The 26,135-nt window shown below is 44.8% G+C and overlaps 1 protein-coding gene across 1 annotated transcript in view; it reads left to right on the top strand.

Moving 5' to 3' along the window:
• Window positions 1-70: 70 nt before the first annotated feature.
• LOC143940873 (uncharacterized) overlaps window positions 71-26,135 on the top strand; it is a 41,376-nt gene continuing 15,311 nt past the window's right edge. The window contains exons 1-6 of the mRNA XM_077462674.1: window positions 71-236; window positions 5,059-5,197; window positions 11,226-11,359; window positions 13,907-14,039; window positions 16,463-16,572; window positions 26,065-26,097. Coding sequence (XP_077318800.1) covers window positions 164-236; window positions 5,059-5,197; window positions 11,226-11,359; window positions 13,907-14,039; window positions 16,463-16,572; window positions 26,065-26,097 — 622 coding nt within the window. The 5' untranslated portion in view covers window positions 71-163. The remainder of the gene's footprint in view (window positions 237-5,058; window positions 5,198-11,225; window positions 11,360-13,906; window positions 14,040-16,462; window positions 16,573-26,064; window positions 26,098-26,135) is intronic.

Genomic DNA, 26,135 nt, shown 5'->3' with positions numbered 1-26,135 from the left:
CACATAGAGGTGCAGCTACATACCTGCGTCATGTTCACTCTTTCACACCTAACCACAGGCGAGTGTCACATACTGCCCATCCTCCACCCCTCCCACTATAGACACAGGTACGCTCCCTCGCTTGTCTTATCACACACCTAAGTTTTGGAGAGACACTGACAATATGCTTCAGCAAACTTTGTGTCTCTCTCTTCTTCTTGCCGTAATTGGGATATGTTCTACAGATGACATCCCAGGTAACAAAAACTTTATTCTTTTACATATGTTTTCTGAGGATCCCTTCTTTGTGTATTGACTTATATCGTAATTCAAGGAAATCTATATTCAGGAAGCTTGTTTATCAAGCTAGGACTGGGGCATTAGGTTAAAGTCTTTCTCAACCTCTTTTAATGTGAAGGAACCTTTTAAATAACTCTCTGGTCTCAACATCTATAGATCACTGTACATTAGCAAGATGGTCTCTTTTGAGAATGTGCCTTTATATTTGTGGTCAATGGGAACATTTCCCTCTGAAAAGACCATTGTTTGTCATTGGTTGATTATCTGCAAGATTTTAAAATTGCTCAGTACTCAAGGGACCCCTTGCAACATCTGGAGGAACCCTGGGGTTCTATGGAACCCTGGTGGAGAAAGGCTGGAGTAAACCCTGACTTGATACGTTTTTTTAGTTTGCTGGAAAGGTCATATGGAGAGGCCTTTCATTACTTATGAGTGCCTATTGCTATTACTGTTGTATGGAATAGGTTTATACCCCACTCAGTTTATTTTTGCTGTCCATTTCCCATTAGGGTGATCTCTCTTCCCTCTGTCCTGCAGACACAACAGAAACTTTGTACAAATATTTTTTACAAATAAATATGTGAAAAGTGTGGTGTGTATTTGTATTCAGCCCCCCGGAGTCACTACTTTGTAGAACCGCCTTTAACTGCAATTACAGCTACAAGTCTTTTTGGGGATGTCTCTACCAGCTTTTTTCACAGACACGGAGAGTGTCTGTGAACAGCAATTTTCAAGTCTTGCTACAGATTCTCAATTGGATTTAGGTCTGGACTTTGACTGGGCCATTCTAACACATGAATATGCTTTGATCTGAACCATTCCATTGTAGCTCTGGCTGTATGTTTAGGGTCATTGTCCTGCAGGAAAGTGAACCTCCACTCCAATCTCAAGTCTTTTGCAGACTCTAACATGTTTTTTTTGTTTCTAAGATTGCCCTGTATTTGGCTCCATCCATCTTCCCATCAACTCTGACCAGCTTCCTTGTCCCTGCTGAAGAAAGGTATCCCCACATGATGCGGCCACCGCCATGTTTCACGGTGGGGATGGTGTGTTTAGGGTGATGTGTAGTGTTAGTTTTCCGCCACACATAGCATTTTGCTTTAGGCTGGGTTCACACCGCTGCTGGTGGGAGACCCGGATGTGATTCGCACCGCACTGCAGTGCAAATCACATCCGATCTCTGTAGCGATGCGAGTTCAGCCATACAGATAGTATGGCTGAATTCGCATCGCACCCGCCGCAAACTCGCACAGGACCCTTTTTTTGGTCCGCAGCAGAATCGGATCGCATGGGTGTTCACACCATGCGATCCGATTCCTGTCCGAGTTTGCAGATCGCACTGCGATATGCGGACTGATCTGGGGGTGTCATTAAGATTTCATTGACACTTCCAGCAGTCCGCATAGGGCAGTGTGAACTGCCGACGGGAGGCATGCGATGCGGGAAAACGCAGCGGATTCGCGGCGTTCCCGCATCGCTCCGGTGTGAACCCAGCCTTAAGGCCAAAAAGTTAAATTTTGGTTTCATCTGACAAGAGCACCTTCTTCCACGTTTGCTGTGTCTGCCACATGGCTTCTCGCAAACTACAAACTGGACTTCTTATGGCTTTCTTTCAACATTGGCTTTCTTCTTGCCACTCTTCCGTAAAGGTCAGATTTTTGGAGTGCACAACTAATAGTTGTCCTGTGGACAGATTCTCCCACCTGAGCTGTGGATCTCTCCGGCTCCTCCAGAGTTACCATGAGCCGCTTGTCTGCTTCTCTGATTAATGCTCTCCTTGCCCGGCCTGTCAGTTTAGGTGGACAGCCATGTCTTGGTAGGTTTGCAGTTGTGCCATACTCTTTCTATTTTCGGATGATGGATTGAACAGCGCTCCATGAAATGTACAAAGCTTGGGATATTTTTGTATAACCTAACCCTGCTTTATACTTCTCCACAACTTTATCCCTGACCTGTCTGGTGTGTTCCTTGGCCTTCATGGATGATAGATTGAACAGAGCTCTGTGAGATGTCTAAAGCTTGGGATATTTTTTTAAACCTAAACCTGCTTTAAAATTCTCCACAACTTTATCCCTGACCTGCCGGTTGAGTTCCTTGGCCTTCATGATGCTGTTTGTACACTAAGGTTCTCTAAAAAAAACTCTGAGGGCTTCACAGAACAGCTGTATTTATACTGAGATTCAATTACACACAGGTGGACTCTATTTACTAATTAGGTGACTTCTGAAGGCAATTGGTTCCACTAGATTTTATTTAGGGGGTATCAAAGTAAAGGGGGGCTGAATACAAATAAACACAATTTTCAGATATTTATTTGTAAAAAAAATTGAAAACCATTTATCATTTTCCTTCCACTTCACAATTATGTACCACTTTGTGCTGGTCTATCGCATAAAGTCCCAATAAAATACATTTATGTTTTTGGTTGTAACGTAACAAAATGGGGAAAATTTTCAGTGCCCTGATTATCAGTGTAGATGTCCCCTTTCCCACTTGCAGAATACCAACTCTCCTCTCCCCATGCTGTGATTGTGTGAGGAAAGGAATGCCAATAATCGGCAAGTGTGTTTACACTGTGATCAGCTGTGATTAAACACAGCTGATCACATGGTAAAGGGTTGCTGTGATTGGCCCTTTACCCCAATTTGTGATCAGCTGTGTCCGAAGGATCACAGAGCTTGCCAGTTACATTGCAGTGGGCACAGTTCTGGAAGGACATCAATAGACACCCTCCCAGAACTGGACTATCACGCTGTAGCCATCATTATGCTATAGTTTGATCATTGGAGGAGAGCAGGCTAAGTTCACAGCACAACTAGAGAACTGGCCACGGTGTGTTCTACTGCTTAGTGTGGTCAGATTTTAATAGGAAAGCAGAGGGACTGGCAGGAACAGCAGGAATTTCATACAAAGAGAACAGGATATTTTCTCATATAAGTAGCCACATATCAGGAATTTAAAGTGTTTTAACAAATGCTTTAAAGACTTCCCTATGGAAAATATAAGATAACAAAGATCGCTGCCTTGCAGGCACGCACAAATTTAAGCCTTGCCATGTTGCATATCTATTTATTCGGTGCAACTTTATCTTTTATATTTTACCAAAAATTTGGGTAATGTTTGCTTTCCGTGCCCTAAAATTAACCTTAATTTATTTCTTTTACAAAAAAATTTGCACATATCATGTGACATAAAAAATTGAACTGCCACTATTTTATTCTCCAGGGTCTCTGCCTTCAGAAAAACATATGTAGCACCCTGGGGTTTAGTCAGGGAGCTCCTCACAAATTTACTTGCCAAGAGTAGTTATCATGGTCGATTGATAGAGATCTATTGATTTCTCTCTAAGTTTGGCCTTGTTGCACCTTTCTCTTTTACCACTAGGTGGCCGGGAACTTGGTGGTACTAGATATGAGAAGGGCAACCCAAGGTCAGGTTATGGGTATATGGGGTATCTCAGCCAATGGGCATGGGTTTTCTTGAATCCCTTGGCCTGCTGGGAGCACCTATATGTTTGGGTAGAGTCAGGTGATCTATGTTCTGTGCCACCTGGATGGCTGTCTGGGTGGATATGTGTCATATGCCTTGGGCTGATAGGCCAGAGATTGGGCCTATCCTGGGGAAACCTGGCTGCCAGGTCATGTGAGGGCCTATCTAGAAGTAAGAGGGCAGCGCAGGGTTAAGACTGCGGCTTGCAGTCCAACCAGAAGAGATGGTTCTGCTGGCCGGAGAACCTGTCAGTGGTCAGAGGTAGAAGGGAAGCTGTCGCCACAAAGGGCCCAACCACCTCTGCCAGGGACCACGGTGAGTAACTGAAGAAAGAACCGGAACCATATTCTCACTGAACGGGCACGGTGGAGAATCAGGAAACTTCAGGCGGTGATCAAGTCAGAGCAGGGCAACCTTGTGAGTCAAGCCAGGGACCTCGCCAGTTAGCAGGGAATTTCTGGAGTGCCAAGCTAGGGACCCAGCAGGGAAGCATGGGTGATGCTTGAGGGAGATACCACCGCAAACATTGGAGGAGCTCAAGGGATTCAGAGTCAGTGAATCAGAGGGTCTAGTGAGAGACCGGGAGCTCAGTGTTGAAGAACTACAAGAGGCAGTTGTAGTGGAGCTGAAAGAACTGTTACTTTGAGTTCGGAACTGTTAAAGGACTATTGTTATAGGAGACAGCGTTCCTGCATGTGCAGATGTAGGGCCTTTCTGGGGCTTTTCCCTGCACAGCTGTCCTCCTTTTGAAGTCTCTGAGTCTGCCAATTGAAACTACTTAAGGGTGTCCTGGCCCTAACTCTCTTTCCCCCAAAATTACAAAAAGGACTGTAAAAAGAAATTAAACCTCTTTTACATCCAAGAAGTGTGTGGCGCCCAGTGACTCTCACCATCTTTGCACCCACTATGCCTCACAACCCACTACATATTGAAGGATATCAGCTATCTTTGGCTTTGGAGGTCCTCATTAAACTGGACAAGGCCAGAGACCTTGCCACACATATAACGTGTAAGCCCTAATCTTCAGGCCTAAAGGGATTTTTTAAATGTATGCAACCCCCCCAAACAAAATTGGCTCTTGCAGTGAAAGGGTCAAGGACCTGTGTAATGCAAAAATGCTTTATATCCTATTCTGGTAGAAATGTAGACATTGTAATGAATGAGACTTCTATACGAAATTCACTGTAATGCTGTTAAATGTAGATGGACACGGGTGAGTAGGTTCTGATGACTGTTTGGTGACCGTGACCATACAGGCTGCTTTATTATTTCTTTATATCTGTGTTTCAGTTATTTCTGGAGTGTTCATGCCTAACAACATCAATGTGGACTATGACGGGGCCAAAACCGCCTGTGCCATGCACTACAGCCGACTGGCGACACTGGATGAAATTACTACGGCCTTCAAAAAGGGATATGAGTTTTGCAAGTAAGTATGGAAAAAAAACAAAACATGGTACCCTATGCAGATCATAAATTATACCTGTCATTGAAATTCGGATGAATTTTTTGTTATTCTTAAATTCGGATGTATCCATATTTCCGAATAACATTTGTAATGAATTTCATCGAATCAGAATTTCGGCCAAAATTTGAATTTGAATAGTTTTAGAATCAAATTAATATAGTTTTCGAGTCAAATTTGAATACTTTTCAAATTAAATTCAAATTTCCGAAGGGAATAAACTAGAATAGAAAATAAAGGAATAAAATAGAAAATAATAGCATAGAATATAATAGAAAATAAAAGAATATAAAAGAATAAAACAGAACAGAATACAAAATAAAAGTATAGAAAAAACCCAGAATAGAAAATAAAAGCTTCTATGTCACGCACCAAGCTGTTTGGGCTCTGAAGAGTGCCGAGGTGATGTCAACATCACATACACCTCCACCTTTGCATCGGCCCCACAGGCCCCCACTGCTAATCCGTAGGTCTTGTGGAACCTGGAAGGAGAATACATTGGTGGATCGCCACCAGCGTGAACAGATCTGCTAGTGAGGACGAAGCATCAACGTGGTTTTGGGTGAGCTTGTTCCAGGGACGCTGCTCCTTATTTTCTCATCCTTACTGCACCGCTGCCACCACCACTGAGTGCATGCCCCCCACCTCCATACATTAGGCTGCAGTTTCACCAACTAGCCTCTCCTTTCTTCATTCCCCTGTGAGCCCTTTCCACATGCTTGTTGAACCAATCCTTCATCTCTCACTAGCGCATGCAAGCACCTGAAAAACCAGCAAACAGTCCACACAATACGGATGGATCGGTTTCCCCTTATTGGTTTCAAGGACTATTTTTGATGTGGCCATTTAACTACCTAGGTTGGTCTACTATTTTTCCAGCGATTCCATTGGCCATCGTTGCTTTTTTTTTTAAGTGACTAATCAGTGCACAGGGTTGACTGGTAGTGTGCAAGTGGTCCCCTTCTTTCCTTTATTTAGATTTTTGACAAAGTCGTCTCAAATGGTTTTACTGCGGTGTGGTGAAGGTTGCCTCTTTGTGAAAATTCTACTAATAAAAATGTTCTAATTTTTATATCCAAGTCCTTCCTCCCTTAAAAGTAAAACAGAACAAAATAGAATAGAAATTAAAAGAATAACAGTATAAAATAGAATAGGGGCGTGGCCTGGACATGGCTGTGTTGAAGACGTGTTTTCTGTGAGCTCCTGGCCTCCCTCTGCCTATCTCGACATAATACCGAATCTAAGCGTTTGTCTCACTGGCATGCTAGCTGCGAAATGATACAGGACCAGATCGTTGGTTTGAGCAACCCGTTCTCAAACATCCTAGGGGGAGATTCAACGCTTCTTCCAGAGTGCACACCGCACTTCCCCAGGCGTCATAGTGGCGCAGACCTGAACAATCAAACCATTCCGGACCCACTTGCATCTCCTGGCTCATCCTCCATATCGGACTTCCTACCAGAGACCCCTGCATTCTTCCGTCCAGACAGGTCAGTTGTAGCAAACTCCCCACTTCAGTGGGAGTCGGGCCGCTTCGACAGTGATATCCGGGTGCTTCTACAGGCCTTACCTACCAAACAGGACATTGAGGCCCTGATTCTTGGGGGGAGAAGAGAATATGTGGCAGCCCTGGAGTGGTCCCACATCTCCCAAACGAACACAGCGGTGGACCTTCAACTCCGCTAGAAGACAGAAGCCGCAGGAATAATCTTCAGCTGCGCGGGGTTCCTGGAGGCTACAGGCACTGAGGATCTGCAAGCTATGGGGAGTGCCATCTTCCAGAAGGTCTTAGCCCCTGTACACACAGTCGGAGATTTCCACAACCAAATCCGTCGGATTCTGCCCGTCGGATTTTGTCCGTCGGATCTTGTCCGAAACTGTTGCATACACACGGTCGGACAAAGTTGGCGAAAAATCCGATCTTTCAGAACGCGATGACGTAATTTCGTTACGATGGGACTACATTCAGGCTAGTAGCCAATAGCTTTGATGTAGGAATTTGATCTGAGCATGCGTGGCACTTGGTCCGATCAAAATGCTCTACACATGATCAGATTAGGTCCGTCCAGCCCAGTTGGTCGGGAAATATTTCCAACATGTTGGAAAATTGGGTCCGACGGAGATTCGGACGGAATCAGTCCGATGCATACCACACACAGTCGGATTATCCGACGACACGGTCCGATAGGACACATTCCGACGGATTCTCCGACCGTGTGTACAAGGCTTAAGACTCCCCACAGACCAATGTGGAACTGGACAGGGTTTATAGAGCCCTGGGCCTTAGATCAACCGACCCCAACAGGCCCTGAAATGTAGTCTGTCACTTACATCGCTACCCCCAGAAGAAATTCTTCACAAAACTTTTTTTTTTTTTTTTTTTTTTTTTTTTTTTACCCTTGTGTTGCTTTTTTTTACCATTTTTTGTTGCAAGTCAGCACTTCCTGGTTTCAGGTCTAGGAAGAGCCCTACCGCCTCCTGGAATTGCTATGTCACAGCTATCCCAGGAGACCACATATTACTAAGCCCCAACTTTGCGGTGCATGTGTGTGGTGGGTTTCTGCACATGTGTGCAAATGCTGCGGGGTGCTATAGTGCCAGAGGCTGGTGGCATTTGTGCGCACGCAGAGAAATCAGCATACATGCACCTAGGGTTGCCACCTCATCCCTTTAAAGCCAAAAACATATAAATTACACAGGTTCTGAGGCTGATTAAGGTGGTAATTAAACTCACTTGGTGCATTATCTGCTTTTTTTTTTTGTTGTAATTCTTTTATTTTTAATTTAAACGTTGCGGTTTACAGTCAGAGAAATGGAAAAATGGAGCATTATAAACATATAGCATACACAATGAAAATCTCTCAATTAAGTGTGCAAGCCACCAGACCTAGCAAAAACACAATAGAAATGATCAGGTAAAACAGATCAAGTATGTGGGTGGCCTACAGTTGTTCATACATGTGCAACAAACAAAATAGTAAAGTGAGACTCCAAGCATGAAAACTCGTATGTTTAAAACTGTGCAACCATTTTTTTTAACGGAATAATATATTATACCGAGAGTCAGGGCTTCCTGGTGCCCAGGTGGACCCATACTAGGAGTCATGAAAGTGAGTCAGTGTATAACAGGATATTTTGATATCTGAAAAAAAAAAAAAAATCAGCACCCAGAGCGAGCCCATTAAAATAGGAAGGGGAGCAAATGTGACAAGAAAAGGGAGAAAAAGAAAAAGTAAGAGGCAGTTGTAAAAGAGTAGGAGTAAGGGATCGAGGAGAGCTGAGGTTCAGCAAGAGGGGTGAAGCTCTTTAGCTCAGGGAATGTAGCCAATCTCAAGGGTTCAGCCCAATTGAGAGGTCCCTTGAAGATAGGCATCAGTATATACAAAATGTTGCCATGGTCTCTGGGTGTCATGGAAGATCTTCTCCCTGTTGTGGAAAACCACAAGGATTTCGACAGTGGGTTCTTAGATCTCCAACATAGGGGGATGCATGCCTTAGCCGCATTCAATAACTGAATTGTGAGGGAGGCCTTTATACTTCTTGATTGGATGTTCTGAAAGATGGAGCAGACAAGCCACAGGGTTCCCCTCCAAGTCAACGTTGGTCAAGTGTTTCACAGAACCAATCACCTCCCACCAAAAAGGCCACAATTTGGGACAATCCCAAATGATATGAAGCATTGTTCCCTTTGCATTGCCAACATGTACTGGGAACTTGAGGATAAAAGTGGTGCAAAGCCACGGGGGCTCTGTACCATCGAGTCAGGATCTTGTAACCAGCCTCTTGAATTTAGTGTGCAAAATGGAGAATTTTCTCCTTCTGTGTGTCAGTGTGTTGGGTTTCAAGGTCCTTTTCCCATTTAGAAAGGAACCCGGGCACATACCCTGTTGTCGGTAAGATCAGAAACGTGTAAATCAACGATAGGCAATTGAGGATCGGTTCCTTACTTACCTTATGGAAAATATGTTCCAGTTCGTGAGCTGTCAAAATAAACCCGGGGTGCGCGAACACCGATGAAGAAAGTTGCGCAACTGAAGACTGCTCCAGACATCTAGAGGGGGGTCTGTAGCTGTTGCGCCGACAGAGGGGGAGAGCTGACTGCCTGGCCACAAAAAAATCAGAGAGAGATGAAGGCGGCCAATTACAGCCAGACACTGAAAGTAGTGAGGGTTCTGAAGGTACTGGTGATATTGAAGAGTGTCTGAATGCATCCCTAGCAATTGATAATGTGCTGCCAAGAGTGGGGTGGTCGCTGAGGGCCTTTGGTAAGGAAGAGGTGATCCAGGGCCAACCCTTTGAGTCATTGGAGTCTTACAGTTCCATGGCCACCTACTGTTTTGCTTCACCATGGCTATACCAATCCACTATTCTGGTAAGATGCACTGCTCTGTAATAGGCCACATCTGGGAGTCCAACTCAGCCCCAAGGATGGAGATGGAGAAGTAGGAGCTTGAGGCAAGGTCTCCAATGGGACCATACAAACTCTCTAAACATAGAACTCACCCTTTGAAAGAACTGTAAGGGGAGACGAATAAGCAGTTCCTGCAACAAATATAGCACCTTAGGCAGCATGGTCATCTTGAGTGTGTTGCATTGCCCAAACCAAGTTAGAGTGAGGGAGTGCCACTGGAGAAAATCAGCTTTAGGCTGGGTTCACACTATAGCGATGCGGGAACGCCGCAAATCCGCGGCGTTTTCCCGCATCGCTCACCTCCCGCCGGCAGTTCACACTGCCCTATGCGGACGGCTGGGAGTGTCAATGTTATGTTAATGACACCCCCAGATCCGTCGGCATATCGCAGTGCGATCTGCCGACTCGCACAGGAATCGGATCGCATGGTGTGAACCCCCATGCGATCCGATTCTGTTGCGGACCCAAAAAAGGGTCCCGTGCAAGTTTGCTGCGGGAGCGCTGCGAATTCAGCCATACTATCTGTATGGCTGAACTCGCATCGCTACGGAGATCGGATGTGATTTGCGGTGCGAATCACATCCGGATCTCCCCCCGCAGCGGTGTGAACCGGGCCTTAAGGCGGAGGAGCAATGGGGCAAAGTTTGCCGAATAGAGAGTAGAGGGGTCAGGTGTGATTTCAATTCCCAGATAATGGATTGAGTCAGTTGCCCAGCAAAAAGAGAAAGAGGATCGTAGAGCTAACGCCATGGTTCTGTCTACCATGATGTTCAGCATTATCTGATTTAATTCGCCTCAGAACCTGTGTAATTCAAATGTGTTTAAAGGGATCAGGTGGCAACCCTACATGCATCTCTGGTCTTTGTCAGCTCCCAAATAACTGGAAGAGACTGGTGGCACATCTACGCACATGCCGTTTTTTGTTTAAATTGAGCCACAGAAAAGGAGCCAGGGGAGGTCATTCAGGTGCAGGCAGATATAAAAGAAACAAACTAATGCAGCTCTGTACTAACATATTATATGTACTGCTTTGAAATTGCCAGCAGTCTAAGATTCTGATGCTACCTTTCAAAGCTCTATATAAAATAAAAGTTTTTTTAAATCATCATTATTATTATTACTTGCTATCAGCATCTTGCAATCTCCTGTACAGTAGGGCTCAGACTGAATAGGGAGAAGCAGCACAAAGAGTAGGAAAATGGTGATAGGAGGAGAGATCACAGAGAGGCGCTTGAGAGCCTGCTGCATCACCTTTCACTGTCCAGTCACAGGTTGGTGGAGGGACAAGACCTGTGGGTGCTACTAGTCTGCACCCAGAAAAGAAAAATCAGGTCTCCTGTCCTGCCAGACAGAATGATGCTATGTGGCAGAGCTGTGTAAATCAAAGAACTGAATGGACAATAATTCAAATACTTTGTCAGGTAACATGGCTCACTTTTATGCATTACACCTATGAATTGAGCTCTTTTATAGGGTCCTGCTTTACTAATTGTTAGGGGTGGCAGTGGTCATGTTTAATTAAACACATGATGCAGAATGGAGGAACACTAAAAAAAATATATTTATTTCTCTTTTACCCAGGTGGGGCTGGATAGTTGAGCACAAGCTGGTCATGCTGCGGTTGACCCCCTTCGAATCTTGCGCTGGCTACAACATGGGAATATTAATAAGAGACTGTCCACTCATATATTCAGTTTTCTGCGCAAATGGAGGTGGTGAGTTTCGGAAGAATAGACTGAAATGCTAATAACCTTCTTACAGGTGTGCTTTGATGTTTAGCATGGTGGAGAAGTAGATGGAATAACTGTAGCTGTGTAATGTATAGGTCAGGGGTATCCCAACCGTCTAAACAAAGGGCCACTTTACCCTCCTTCAGACTTTAGAGGGGCCTGACTGTGGCCAGTGGAAGTACAAAATGGCCCACCATCAACTGGAATAGACAATATCTCAGGCTTAGTGATCTATGGGATTAAAAAAAATTGCATACCGTCTGTGGTCAGTAGGAGGGGGGAATAGTGACCCATCAATGGGAAGAATAACGCCAAAGTGTTTATCAGTAGGAGGAATAGTGCTCCATCATTGGTGTCAGTAGAAGGAATAGTGCTCCATTGTTGGTGTCAATGGGAGGAATAGTGCCCCATCATTGGTGTCAGTAGAAGAAATAGTGCTCCATCATTGGTGTCAATGGAAGGAATCATGCCCAAGTGTTTATATCAGTAGGAGGAATAGTGCCCCATCATTGGTGTCAGTAGAAGATATAGTGCTCCATTGTTGGTGTCAATGGGAGGAATAGTGCCCCATAATTGGTGTCAGTAGAAGAAATGGGGCCTCATTATTGGTGTCAGTAGGAGGATTAGTGCCTCCTATCCCAGGGGGAGATAAAGGCAAACAAAGGGCTGCATATGACCCATGGGTCACAGTTTTGGGACCACTGATTTAGGTTGTCTAACATGAAGATCAGTGGCCAGGGCATCTTTTAAACTTAATTTGCAAACACTAGTGAAGAACTTAGTATTTTAGTTGGCATTTAACAAGGTATTTAGGAAGCATCTGCAGAGCTCAGCTACCTTCAGCTTGACAAATTATTATTATTATTATTAACGATTTATATAGCGCCAACAGTTTACGCAGCGCTTTACAATGTATGGGGGGGGGGGACAACACAATTACAGTACAATACAAAAGGTACAGGAGGGCTCTGCTCGTAGAGCTTACATTCTAAAGGGAGGGGGTGGTGGTACAAAAGGTAATAGCTGCAGAGAATGATTTGATGGGGGTTTGGCTCGGGGACAGTTAGGTGGGTGTGGGATAGACTTCCCTGAATAAATGAGTTTTCAGGGAACTCTTAAAGGTGGACAGGGTAGGGGCTGAGCGGACAGACTGGGGCAGGGAGTTCCAGAGGATGGGAGAGGCTCTGGAGAAGTCTTGAAGGCGAGCATGAGAGGAGGTAACAAGGGAGCTAGAAAGCAGGAGGCACTCGGAGGAGTGGAGGGGACGATTTGGGCGATATCTGCAGATGAGGTTGGTGATGTAGATGGGGGCGAGGTTGTGGATGGCTTTGTATGTTAAGGTTAGCATTTTGAATTAATGACAAATAATGCTTTCTAAATGCATTGTATGCCCAGTCCAAGTTAAGGGCAATAGTTAGGGTACCATTGGACTAAATCCACCCATTATGGCTTGCCGCCCCTTCTATCCATGGCATGATACTCATGAACAAGTTCTGGGGGTACATGGAAAAGCTCCTCTGGCTATATATTTCACCACCCCTCCACTCGCGTTCTCTGTATAATATTAACATACTGTATATATACTTCAGGTTGAGTGTGGTGGCTGAAGCCTTCCTGGCACACTCTATTCCTGACACGGGGTCTGGCTGAAGCTTCAACAGTGGTCCCCATGTCACCAGATTTAGCCTATAACTTCTAATCTCAAGAGCAAGACTGCATCAACCTAAACATGACAGATCAGAGCTAGCTTGATGTATCATGAGTCTGACACTGTGTCTGCTGTGTAAATGTGGACAGGAACTGAATGGACACAGATTTAAAAAAACTGACATCCGCCCTGTTCAGGTCCGAATCAGCAGAAGATCTGCTCATTGATCCCCTGTTAAATGGAATGCAGGAGCACCATGTGAAAGGGGCCTTAGGCCCCTTTCAAATGGGCCTCATTCAGCCTGATCCCCTGCTGAATCTCAGCAGAAAGGACCGCGTGTTTTTTCTGCTTTTACAAACTTAAGTCTTCTGGACCCTGTTGGATCTATAGGAGGCCAGATGTAACCAGACCTGCTTCCATTTATATAAAACTACCTTTAATACATCATGTTTAAGTCCAGAAAAATTTATAAGTATGCAGATCTTTTTACATTTTTTTTTCTGGACCTGGACGGAAATAGTCAGATGTAAGTGAATGCATCTCAGGATACCTACAGGGGTCACAGGGGTCTCAATTGTGACCCAGCCCCATGCTGCAGGGGGCCTGTGTGCCGCACCTGTACGCCTGAATAAGAGAAGCAGCAGGGGCAGCTACACATAGCCACAGAGGGAAGGACCCTGGCTGGGGGGGGGGGGGGTCAGGGGGGCCCTTTATGGTCTCTTGCACTGGGGCCCTGAAGGTTCTAAGTACGCCACTGATGGACGTAGTGCATAGACTTACAAGACACTTCCAATCAGGACTTGATTATACTGCTTGTGTGAAAGAGGGCATTACTTCAACAATATACGTGGAACTCACTTTATCCTTTGATTCTTTTTACTCAGGTTCAATAAATGTCACTACTATAAAGAACAGAGTCCCTTCGTATGAAAATGCCAGCTTGGCCTGTATGGACATTGGCTCAGTAGCCACAAAGCAGCAAATTGAGGCCAACATCAGCAACATACCAGACAACACGTATGTCTTACAGATAATTGGCTGCTCCAATCTTGTATACTTTGGTTTACAAAGGGGGAACTATCATTTTTGGGACCCAGAGTGGGTTGAAATTACCTAAAAATTGCTGTGCTTTGGATACAGTGGGAAACAGGCTGGGTTCACACATGTGCGGTGCGAAATTGAAGCTCAGTTTTCACAGTTAATTGACAAAGTAGTAGTTCAGCATTTCAGGTCAGTTTTTGATCAAGATCAGGTCAGGATTGCATCAGTATCAGGTCAGGTTTACATCAGGATCATGTCAGGATTTTATCCTGTTCACAAATGGAATGCATCTGCGAATCAGATGCATTCCCAGAGAAGATAACGTGCTTGCAATTCGCACCGCAATGCCCAGAAAATGCAACTCACATATGTGAACCAGCCTCATTCAAATGAATGTATTTTAAAATGTCATGCGAATTGGATGCAGTGTAAGCTGCATCCAATTCGCATAGGTGTGAACGGGCCTAACATTTTCGTAATGCCCTTATTTCTGTCTGTGACCCCCCATTGGGAAGTTATTTCCTTCACTTGCTGTACATGTGACACCAGGAAAAGAAAAGGGGGTAGCAGTTGTTAACTGGTCGAGGCAAGGCATAGACAGCATTCAAAAGCATGGTTTAACATTCTAAACCTTTCTGGCTGTCCTAAGATGGGTTTCTGTTTTTTGTCTGTCTACCTTCGATATTGGTGGATGTGTTATGTGCAGGAACACTGGTGATATCAATATCTGACAAATACCACAAGCTTTTCTGTTGTCTTTGAGCATTTCCTATCTGCTGTCAGTCAGCTTGAAAAAAGTGGCGCAGACCAGGGCTGGGCAGACTGGTAGACAGAGGAACAAAGACAACATGCTCTACTGCAAATTACCTGGGAGACTGGAAACTGCTGCTCTGACCAAAATGCCATTGAAATGTAGCAATAATCCTCTGATACGATGAAGCTGGCTACTCAGTAACATCCATTGCGACAATTCTTTATTGGCTACATAGCAAGATAGAGTAATAACACGCTAACGCGTTTCAGCAGAAATCTTACTCATTGCATGTGTGTACAAACATGTAATGAGCAAGGATTTGTCCAAAACACGTCAGCGTTTTATTATTGTATCCTGCTATGTAGTCAATAAACAATTGTCGCAATCGATGTTACTGAGTAGCCGGTGTTGTGACATATACAGTCCGGCCATCAAAAAGTGTCCGGTCTGAACTGCGCAGGCGCAGCTCTTGCGCAGTACGGAGCAGAAGGAGATTTGGAAAATCTCCGAAGATGAACGGCGCCTACGCCGTGAGTCCAGGTGCAAGCTCCACCATCCAAGTGGACATAGGGCTGCACATATTAGAGGGGCCCTCGGGGGCTCGCTTCGCACACCACGCTTCAGGCACAGCCTCGCTTGGCTCGGCTCTTTTTATTCTAACTCTATGTCCACTTGGATGGTGGGGCTAGAACCTGGACTCACAGCGCAGGCGCCGTTCTTCTTCGGCTATTTTCGGAATCTGCTTGTCCTGTGTACTGCGCATGCGCAGTACACAGCGGACACTATCCGATGGGGGACACTATCCGACAGAGGGTAGACAGAAGAGGCAGCTGCCTTGGGTGCTTCAGCGGGAGGGGTGCTAATAGGGGCAGGATCTTCAGCTTATGCTGCTAAAATAGTTCACAGCTCATGGGAAAAGGGAAGGGGGGGGGAAGTTAGCACTTTTTTTTTGCCCTGGTGTCATTGGCACATACAATAAACCTGTCATGGTTCTAGGAAACAAATTATTATTATTAGAAAGGATTTACGGTATATTGCGCCAACAGTTTGCACAGTTTGCACAGTGCTTTACCATGTAGAAGGGGGAAATTACAATTACAATACAGTTCCATACAGAAGGGACAGGAGGGCCTATAAATTTGATAATTTCCCTACTATCAGTTCTTCCAAAGCCGGGAAAGCAAAAAGAATTGATGCACACTCTATATTATCCTCCCCTTGATTGCAGTCTATATATAACAGTGGTGGCAACTTTCTTGATATAGGAGGTCTCAAGTGTGACCCCCAACATCACCAAAGGGACCTCAAGTGTGACCCCTAACATCACCAAAGGGACATCTCCCCAGGCTACAAGTTGGGCACCAAGGGACCTACAACACACCACATGTTACAATCTGAATGTGCAATCTTTGTACCACCTCCTTTAGGTTTACCAATACTTTGGCATGAGAAGACCCACCTAAACTATACATTCACTTGTATTCAATCAGGCAGGCCCTTGCACTACAGAGGGGCTGGAAGATCTAAAGGAATTTGAACAATCAGATTGTAATATGTGTTTTGCGCTTGAGTTACAGTGATTTTTTATTTTTTTTTGCTAAATATATTTTTACTAATCCTTCCACATTGGTTTTGTTCTTTATAGCATTGCCTGGTACAACTGGGGAGTTGGAGAAGTTAAGAGCGGAGTATTTGCGCCCAGTGTGTGCAATGATGCATCGAGCCAGGCGTCTGCCTTCTGCTACAACCCATCCTGTAAGTACTACTCTTAGGCCGCATACACACGGGCGGACTGTTCGCCCAACTTTGTCCGCTGAACAGTGTTTCAGCGGACAGTCCGCTCGTGTGTGGGCTTCAGCGGACAGTTTCAGTGGACAGTCTGACGAACAAAGTTTTTCGGAATTCCCGTAAGACAGTCCGCTGAAACTTGGTTTGAGCGGACAGTCCGCTCGTGTGTAGGCTTGTTCGACAAACTAAGTCTCGCGCATGCTCAGAAAGAATTTACACGGCGAAGGTTGCATTGCAGTGTATAGGACGTCGTTTTTCTAGTCCCGTCGTACGTGCCATTCACGTCATCGCGCACGCTTTCAGCGGACTGTTCGTTCATCGTGTGTGGTCAAGTCCGCTCATGCAAATTTTGAGCGGACTGTTTGTCGGATTGTTTGACAAACTAAGTTGGGCGAACAGTCCGCCCGTGTGTACGTGGCCTTAGGATATTCAGAAACATACCGATCAACGTATTCAAATCCAAAATGAATATAATTTCGACACAAGCTTATGTTGAATGTTTTAAGAGTCTATGTCCTTCACGTAAAAGACACTTAAAGGGTAAGTTCACCTTTTCATGAAAAATTAAAAAGTGAAGTAACTAATTATTCTAAACACCTCTCTGGATCCTGTTGCACTTAGTATACCATGTTGCCAAAGTAGCAGTCCATACACTGTGGGTGAGTACCCATCGTAATTCTACCACTGATTAACACAATCACGTGACTGCCCTGACCAATGAAAACACCTTCCAGGAAGAAGAAGCCTCACATGCGCACCTTCTTATTGGTCAGCACTGCCAATCCATTATGATGGATACTCACTCCAGTTCTGTGCAGAGTGATGTACAAACCACTACACAAGCAGCAAGGGGGCATCACAGCCACTATGTGCAGCGGGGTCCGGAAGGGTGGCCAGATATTTGTTTACCTTTTAATTTTCATGAAAAGGTGAACTTACCCTTTAAAGAGACCCTGTCACCAACCTAAAACATTGCAAGTAAAAGCTCACAAAAAAGTATTTTCTTGATCATTGTTTTTTTTGGTTTTTTTACAGCTAAACTCTAGGTATGCATATTTGTGCATAGTAACATTGATCCAGCTAGATAAGTGTAGGACAAGAACATTACATTTCAATAGAGCCAACTTTAATTAGCTGTGCTCCATACAACATAACATTAAATGGCATCAAATTCTAGAAACAAAGAACACTAAGGAAAAATGGGAGTGCTTCAAGGATATACAGTATTAACCACTTCAATACCTGTCGCACTTTGAATGACAATTGCGCGGTCATGCTACACTGTACCCAAACTAAATTTTTATCATTTTGTTCCTACAAATAGAGCTTTCTTTTGGTGGTATTTGATCACCTCTGGGAATTTTATTTTCTGCTAAACAAATAAAAAAAAGACCGAAAATTTTGAAAACTATTTTTTTTCTTTGTTTCAGTTACAAAACTTTGTAAATAAGTATGTTTTCTCCTTCACTGATGGGCACTGATAAGGTGGCACTGATAGACACCGATGAGTTGGCACCAATGAGGTGGCATTGATGGGCACTAATATGCGGCACTGATAGGCAGCACTGATAGGTGCTACTGATATGAGGCATGGATGGGCACTGGTAGGCGGCACGGATGGGCACTGATAGGTGGTACTGATATGAGGCATGGATGGGCACTGATGGGCGGCACGGATGTGCACTGTTAGGTGACACAGATGAGCATGGATAGGTGGCATGGATGGGCACTGGTAGGCGGCACAGATGGCTACTGATAGGTGGCATGGATGGGCACTGATGTGCTATAACATATGATAATGATGGATGTCAATCAGTGCCAAAAAATAATGTGTGCCAATCAGTGATGCCCATTGTGGGCACTGATTGGCATCCATTGTGGGCACTGATTGGCATTCGTGGTGGTCTAGGGTGGTATGCCTGGTGGTGGGCATCCCTGGTGGTCTGGTGGCATCCCTGGTGGTCCAGTGTGGGCATCCTCGGGGGGGCTGCCCTGATAATCGATCAGCACAGACCCCCCCGTCAGACAGACGTGAGTGAGGAAAAGCCGATCACCGACTTTTCCCCTTTACATCGTGATCAGCTGTGATTGAACACTGCTGATCACATGGTAAAGTGTCTCTTGTCAGAGACTCTTTACCTAGATCGGAGTTGCGGTGTTTTAGACTGACACACCGCAACATTGATCGCCGCAATGCGTGCCACCGGGGGCGCGGATCAGCTTAATGTCCTGAAGATGTCATATGATGTCTCGTCAGGATATTGAAACCACTTTGCCGCCGTCATTTTGCTATATGGTGGGCGGCAAGTGGTTAAAGTGGATGTAAATCCTCACATATACCCAGTGACGTGAACAGCCTCAGATGATACACAGGGATGAAACAAATCTCCCTACATAAGGTTTATATGTGCATCTGCTGTCTTAAGCTGTATATACTGTTTAGAAAGTGAATGTCCTGTTAGAATTTTCTCTTCCTGATTGACCTGTGGGTGTGAATTCTTGCCATACACTGTGAATCAGCTGATTGGAGGAAAGGCACCCCCCCTCCCCCCCACATAGGCAGAAAAGGGAAGAAACAATGCAGAGCTCTGCTGTGAATAGACCAGCTGTCTGCTAATCAATTTAAAGCACCCTCCCTGACACAAAATTCAACCTGGTTTTATCACAGTTGTTGGAGAACTTGTCAAAAGAATGGAGCAGGAGAAAGCCACAGGACTTAGGGCTTTAAAGAGAAATAAGAAAACACTTCAGATATATGTGCCCAGCTCAAATTTCATGAATCGTGTTTACATCCACTTTAAATAATGGCATTAGCCAGTGCATTCCAATGGGAAACAAACATAAAAGAACAAAAGTTAAACCTCCGGTGTGTACATTTTACTGTAAAAAGTCATTTTAACGAGAGAAAAACTGTCCTTTAAAAAATATAAGGCAGAGTGGTCACTGTTGGCATTCCAGCACTACACAAAGAGTGCAACAAGAAATGCAAGAGTGCAATCAGGGCTGCCAAAATAGACCAGGAGAGAAACATAGCAGAGGAAAGTAAAAACAAAAAAAAAATGTGTTTTAAATATATTATAAAAAGGTGAGGTCAAAGCATATTGCCCCGTAAAAAAGAATCAGGGGAAGTTGGTTATAAGTGGCAATGAGAGGGCAACTGTATTAAATGCATTCTTTCCCTCAGTTTTTACAAAGGAAAGGAGATGTATATTACTGGAGACTGTAATGTTAGTAACACAACACAGAATGTAGGCCCCTTTCACACTGAGTCGTTTTACAGGCGTTTTTGCGCTAAAAATAACACCTGAAAAGCGCCTGTAAACTGCCTCTTCTGCAGCCCCAGTGTAAAAGCTAGAGTGCTTTCACAATGGGATGGCATTCTTGCAGGATGGAGAGAAAAGTCCTGCAAGCAGAATCTTTGTTGAGGTGCAGGAGCGGTGTACACACCCTGCCCTTAAACTGCCCCTGCCATTAAAATGAATGGGCAGCAACACTTTGCGGGTGCTTTTAACCCTTTTTCGGCTGCTAGCGGGGATTAAAAGCTCCGCTAAAACAACAGTAATGCGCTGCTAAAACTAGCGGCGCTTTAGCATCAATGCCCCCACTGCCCAGTGTGAAAGTGGCTGTACCCGTGTTCAAAAAAGACTTAGAAAACCTAATGTGAATAAATCACCAGGGCAAGATGGTTTACACCCAAGAGTCCTTAACCACTTTCAGACCGGACCATTTTGCTGGTAAATGACCAGAGGTCTTTTTACACTTTGGCACTGCGCTGCTTTAACTGGTAATTGCGCGGTCATGCAATGTTGTACCCAAACAAAATTTGCGTCCTTTTCTTCCCACAAATAGAGCTTTCTTTTGATGGTATTTGATTGCCTCTGCGATTTTTATTTTTTGCGATATAAACGTAAAAAGACCGCAAATTTTGAAAAAAAATGATATTTTCTACTTTTTGTTATTAGAAAAATCCAATAAACTCAATTTTAGTCATACATTTAGGCCAAAATGTATTCAGCCACATGTCTTTGGTAAAAAAAAAGTCAATAATTGTATATTTATTGGTTTGCGCAAAAGTTGTCACATCTACAAACTAAGGTACGTTTTCTGGAATTTACGCAGCTTTTAGTTTACGACTGCCTATCTCATTTCTTGAGGTGCTAAAATGGCAGGGCAGTACAAAACCCCCCCAAATGACCCCATTTTGGAAAGTAGACCCCCTAAGGAAATTGATAAGAGGCATGTTGAGCCCATTGAATATTTTATTTTTTTGCCTCAAGCGATTGAATAATGACAAAAAAATTTTTTATTTATTTACACAAAGTTGTCACTAAATGATATATTGCTCACACATGCTATGGGCGTATGTGAAATGACACCCCAAAATAAATTCTGCTGCTTCTCCTGAGTACGGGGATACCACATATGTGGGACTTTTTGGGAGCCTAGCCGCGTACGGGGCCCCGAAAACCAAGCACCGCCTTCAGGCTTTCTAAGGGCGTAAATTTTTGAGTTCACTTCTCACTACCTATTACAGTTTTGAAGGCCATAAAATGCCAAGATGGCACAAAACCCCCACAAATGACCCCATTTTAGAAAGTAGACACCCCAAGCTATTTGCTGAGAGGCATGTTGAGTTCATGGAATATTTTATATTTTGCCACAAGTTGCGGGAAAATTACAAACTTTTTTTTTTTTTTTTTTTTTTCACAAAGTTGTCACTAAATGATATATTGCTCACACATGCTATGGGCGTATGTGAAATGACACCCCAAAATAAATTCTGCTGCTTCTCCTGAGTACGGGGATACCACATATGTGGGACTTTTTGGGAGCCTAGCCGCGTACGGGGCCCCGAAAACCAAGAACCGCCTTCAGGCTTTCTAAGGGCGTAAATTTTTGAGTTCACTTCTCACTACCTATTACAGTTTTGAAGGCCATAAAATGCCAATATGGCACAAAACCCCCACAAATGACCCCATTTTAGAAAGTAGACACCCCAAGCTATTTGCTGAGAGGCATGTTGAGTCCATGGAATATTTTATATTTTGCCACAAGTTGCGGGAAAATTACAAACTTTTTTTTTTTTCACAAAGTTGTCACTAAATGATATATTGCTCACGCATGCCATGGGCATATGTGAAATGACACCCCAAAATAAATTCTGCTGCTTCTCCTGAGTACGGGGATACCACATATGTGGGACTTTTTGGGAGCCTAGCCGCGTACGGGGCCCCGAAAACCAAGCACCGCCTTCAGGCTTTCTAAGGGCGTTACAGTTTTGAAGGCCATAAAATGCCAAGATGGCACAAACCCCCCCCAAATGACCCCATTTTGGAAAGTAGACACCCCTAAATTTAGGGGTACACTAGTGAGACTAGGTAATAAATGGCGGGTGCCCTGAAACTATAAAAAAATAACTAACCAACCAGCGTCACCTGTAACAGTTATATGGTGATCACTGGTGAAAGGGTTAACTAGGGGGCAATCAGGGGGCTTTATGCGGTAGTATATGGGGGTCCCTGGCGCTATAAAAAGCTGCGGCGAACCTAAATACCTACCTGCCTAACTAGCGTCACCTGTGACACTAATACAGCGATCAGAAAAACGATCGCTTATTAGGCTGGGTTCACACTGGAGCGATGCAGGAACGCCACGAATGCGCGGCGGGTTCCCGCATCGCATGCCTCCCGGCGGCAGTTCACACTGCCCTATGCGAACTGCTGGGAGTGTCAGTGAAATGTTACTGACACCCCCAGATCAGTTCGCATATCGCAGTGCGATCTGCAAACTCGGATCGCATGGTGTGAACACCCATGCGATCCGATTCTGCTGCGGGCCAAAAAAAGGGTCCCGTGCGAATTTGCGGCGGGTGCGGTGGGTGTGGCGGGTGCGGCGGGTGCGGCGAATGGCTGAACTCGAATCGCACAGAGATCGGATGTGATTTGCACTGCAGTGCGGTGCGAATCACATCCGTTCTCAAACCGCTGCAATGTGAACCCAGCCTTAGTGACACTGGCGACGGGGGGTGATCACGGGGTTAAACCTTTATTGGGGGGGTTAGGGGGGTACCTTAGAACTAAAGGGGGCTAACCCTAACTGCCCTAACAGTTATTAGTCACAAATGACACCCGCCGGGTGATCAGGGGGTTAAACCTTTATTAGGTAATAAATGGCGGGTGCCCTGAAACTATAAAAAAATAACTAACCAACCAGCGTCACCTGTAACAGTTATATGGTGATCACAGGTGAAAGGGTTAACTAGGGGGCAATCAGGGGGCTTTATGCGGTAGTATATGGGGGTCCCTGGCGCTATAAAAAGCTGCGGCGAACCTAAATACCTACCTGCCTAACTAGCGTCACCTGTGACACTAATACGGCGATCAGAAAAATGATCGCTTATTAGGCTGGGTTCACACTGGAGCGATGCGGAAACGCCGCGAATCCGCGGCGGGTTCCCGCATCGCATGCCTCCCGGCGGCAGTTCACACTGCCCTATGCGAACTGCTGGGAGTGTCAGTGAAATGTTACTGACACCCCCAGATCAGTTCGCATATCGCAGTGCGATCTGCAAACTCGGATCGCATGGTGTGAACACCCATGCGATCCGATTCTGCTGCGGGCCAAAAAAAGGGTCCCGTGCGAATTTGCGGCGGGTGCGGCGAATGGCTGAACTCGAATCGCACAGAGATCGGATGTGATTTGCACTGCAGTGCGGTGCGAATCACATTCGTTCTCATAAACCGCTGCAATGTGAACCCAGCCTTAGTGACACTGGCGACGGGGGGTGATCACGGGGTTAAACCTTTATTGGGGGGGTTAGGGGGGTACATTAGAACTAAAGGGGGCTAACTCTAACTGCCCTAACAGTTATTACAGTCACAAATGACACCAATGCAAAAAAAAAAAAAAAAAAAAAAATGACATTGGTGTCACTGTGACTGGGGGGCAGGGGTAATTGGGGGGGTGATCGGGGGGTAAAGGGGGGGTGTGAGTGTGCCTGGCATGTTCTACTGTGTGTGTAGAGTGTTGGTGCAACTCACCGATCCGCTCTCCTCCGTGTCGGAACGAAAAATACCGACACGGAGGAGAGAATACATCACTTCCTCTCCTGTGTTTACATTACAGGAGAGGAAGTGATGTCACGGGGGATTTCCATTCGTCGAGAGCGATCGCGAGGGGGTGGCCATGAATGAATGGCCGCCCCCTCATCCCGGATCGCTCTCGAAGGAATGCCGACCGCCGCAGGCACCGGGGGGGGGCCCGATCGGGCCCCCCACCCGCGGGCAGGCAGGGACTTATATATACGCCCATATGCCTGCCCGTGCCATTCTGCCGACGTATATCGTCGTGCGGCGGTCGGCAAGTGGTTAAAGAAGTTAGCCATGGTATAGCCAGACCATTATTCCTAATCTTTAAGGACAGCGTAGTGACTGGAATGGTACCAGCTGATTAGCAAAAATCCAACACGGTACCACTATTCAGTGGTATATCTGGATCTCTTTAAAGCATTTAATATAGTTCCCCATAAATGCTTAATTTACAAATTGAAGTGTATTGGCATCAGTGATAGCTTGTGTACCTAGATGGAAAACTGGTTACAAGATAGCGTCCAGAAGCTGATGATAAATAGCATACTGTATCTTCTGAATGGTCTGCAGTTATAAGTGGGGTACCTCGAGGCTCTGTACTGGGACCAATTCTGTTTAATATGTTCATAAATAATATAGAGGTTGGTATAAATAGTTCAACCTCAGTGTTTACTGCAGATACAAAGCTAAGCAGGGTAATAACCTCACTATAGGATATAGCAACTTTACAAGAAGACCTTGATAAAATCGGCGTGGGCAACTACATGACAAATGAGGTTTAATATTGATAAATGTAAAGTAATGCACTTGGGGGCTGAAAATATGACTGTAAGTTACTCACTAGGGGAAGAACCTCTGGGAGAATCGAGGATGGAAAATTACCTGGGAGTCCTAATATATCACAGCAGCAAGAAATTGGCTTCTGTTGAGTGGTGGAGTCCACTCACTGATCGACATTCATTCAGTCCAGTGGGGAATTTCAATTAGTGTATGGTCAACTTAAGTGTCCTGCTGACAATTGTAGCCTGCCACCTTGAGGAGGTGTGAAGCTTTTGACTGTTATGCCGTGTACACACGGCCGGACTTTTCGACATCAAAGGTCCGACGGAACAAATCCGGCAGACGATTCGATCGTGTGTGGGCTTCATCGGACCTTTGCCGTCGAAAAAATCAGACGGACTTTAGATTTAGAACGTTTCAAATTTTTCCGAAGGACTCGAGTCCAGTCAAAAAATCTGTTTGTCTGTATGTTAGTCCGACGGATGAAAACCGACGCTAGGGCAGCTATTGGCTACTGGCTATGAACTTCCTTATTCTAGTCCAGTCATACGTCATCACGTTCGAATCCGTCGGACTTTGGTGTGATTGTGTGTGTCCAAGTCCGTTCGTTCGGAAAGTCCATGGGAAGTCCGCTGAATGTCCGTCGGAAAAACCGTCAGGCCTAGTCTGCTGGAAAGTCTGGTCGTGTGTACGCTACATTACTTGTCAGCTGTTTTGAGCATACATTGCTATTATACAAAAACAGTATATAGCCAGATAACTATAGATTCCCAACCATGGCACTACCTGCATGGAGTTTGCATGTTCTCTTTGTGCCTTTGTGGGTTTCCTCCCACACTCCAAAGACATGCTGGTAGGTTAACTACGTGCCGACCATTCGCCGCAGTTGTACTGCGGCAGAATGGCGCAGCTGGGCGAAACAACGTTATATAAAGTCGCTTCACCCTGTGGCCACTAGGGGGTGCATGCCATTACTAGTAAAAAAATAAATAAATAATAAAAATGGTATAAATCTATCCGCTATTTGGTAGACGCTATAACTTTTGCGCAAACCAATCAATATATGCTTATTGCGATTTTTTTTCCAAAGATATGTAGAAGAATACATAGCGGCCTAAACACAGGAAAATATTTTTTTTGGGGGGGGGGGGGGGTATTTATTATAGCAAAAAGTAAAAAAAATGCGTTTTTTTTTTCCAAATTGTCGCTTTTTTTTTCTTATAGCGCAAAAAATAAAAACCACAGAGGTGATCAAATACCACCAAAAGAAAGCTCTATTTGTGGGGAAAAAAGTGTGTCAATTTTGTTTGGGTGCAACGTCGCACGACCACGCAATTGTCAGTTAAAGTGATGCAGTGCCAAATCGCAAAAAGTGCTCTGGTCGGGAAGGGGCTGAAGCGGGTAACTGGCTCCTGTCTAAAATTGGCCCTAGCATGTGTATGTGTGAATGTGAGTTAGAGACCTTAGATTGTAAGCTCCTTGAGGGCAGGAACTGATGTGAACATACAATATATATGTATAGCGCTGTGTAAATTGTTGGTGCTATGTAAGTACCTTTAAATAATAAATAATTTATTGTGTTTCTTTTCAGTGGCGGATGTCATCATTAACAGCGATGACCAAAGTAAGCATTTATTTTTATTACTGTTTATCTACCACAAA

Source organism: Lithobates pipiens, unplaced genomic scaffold (assembly GCF_037356315.1).
Source record: "Lithobates pipiens isolate NorthernLeopardFrog02 unplaced genomic scaffold, aLitPip1_a1.2 Scaffold_10, whole genome shotgun sequence".
Taxonomy (NCBI): Eukaryota; Metazoa; Chordata; class Amphibia; order Anura; family Ranidae; genus Lithobates; species Lithobates pipiens.
Note: the sequence above shows the minus strand (reverse complement) of the source record. Positions and strands in the feature narration are given on the sequence as shown.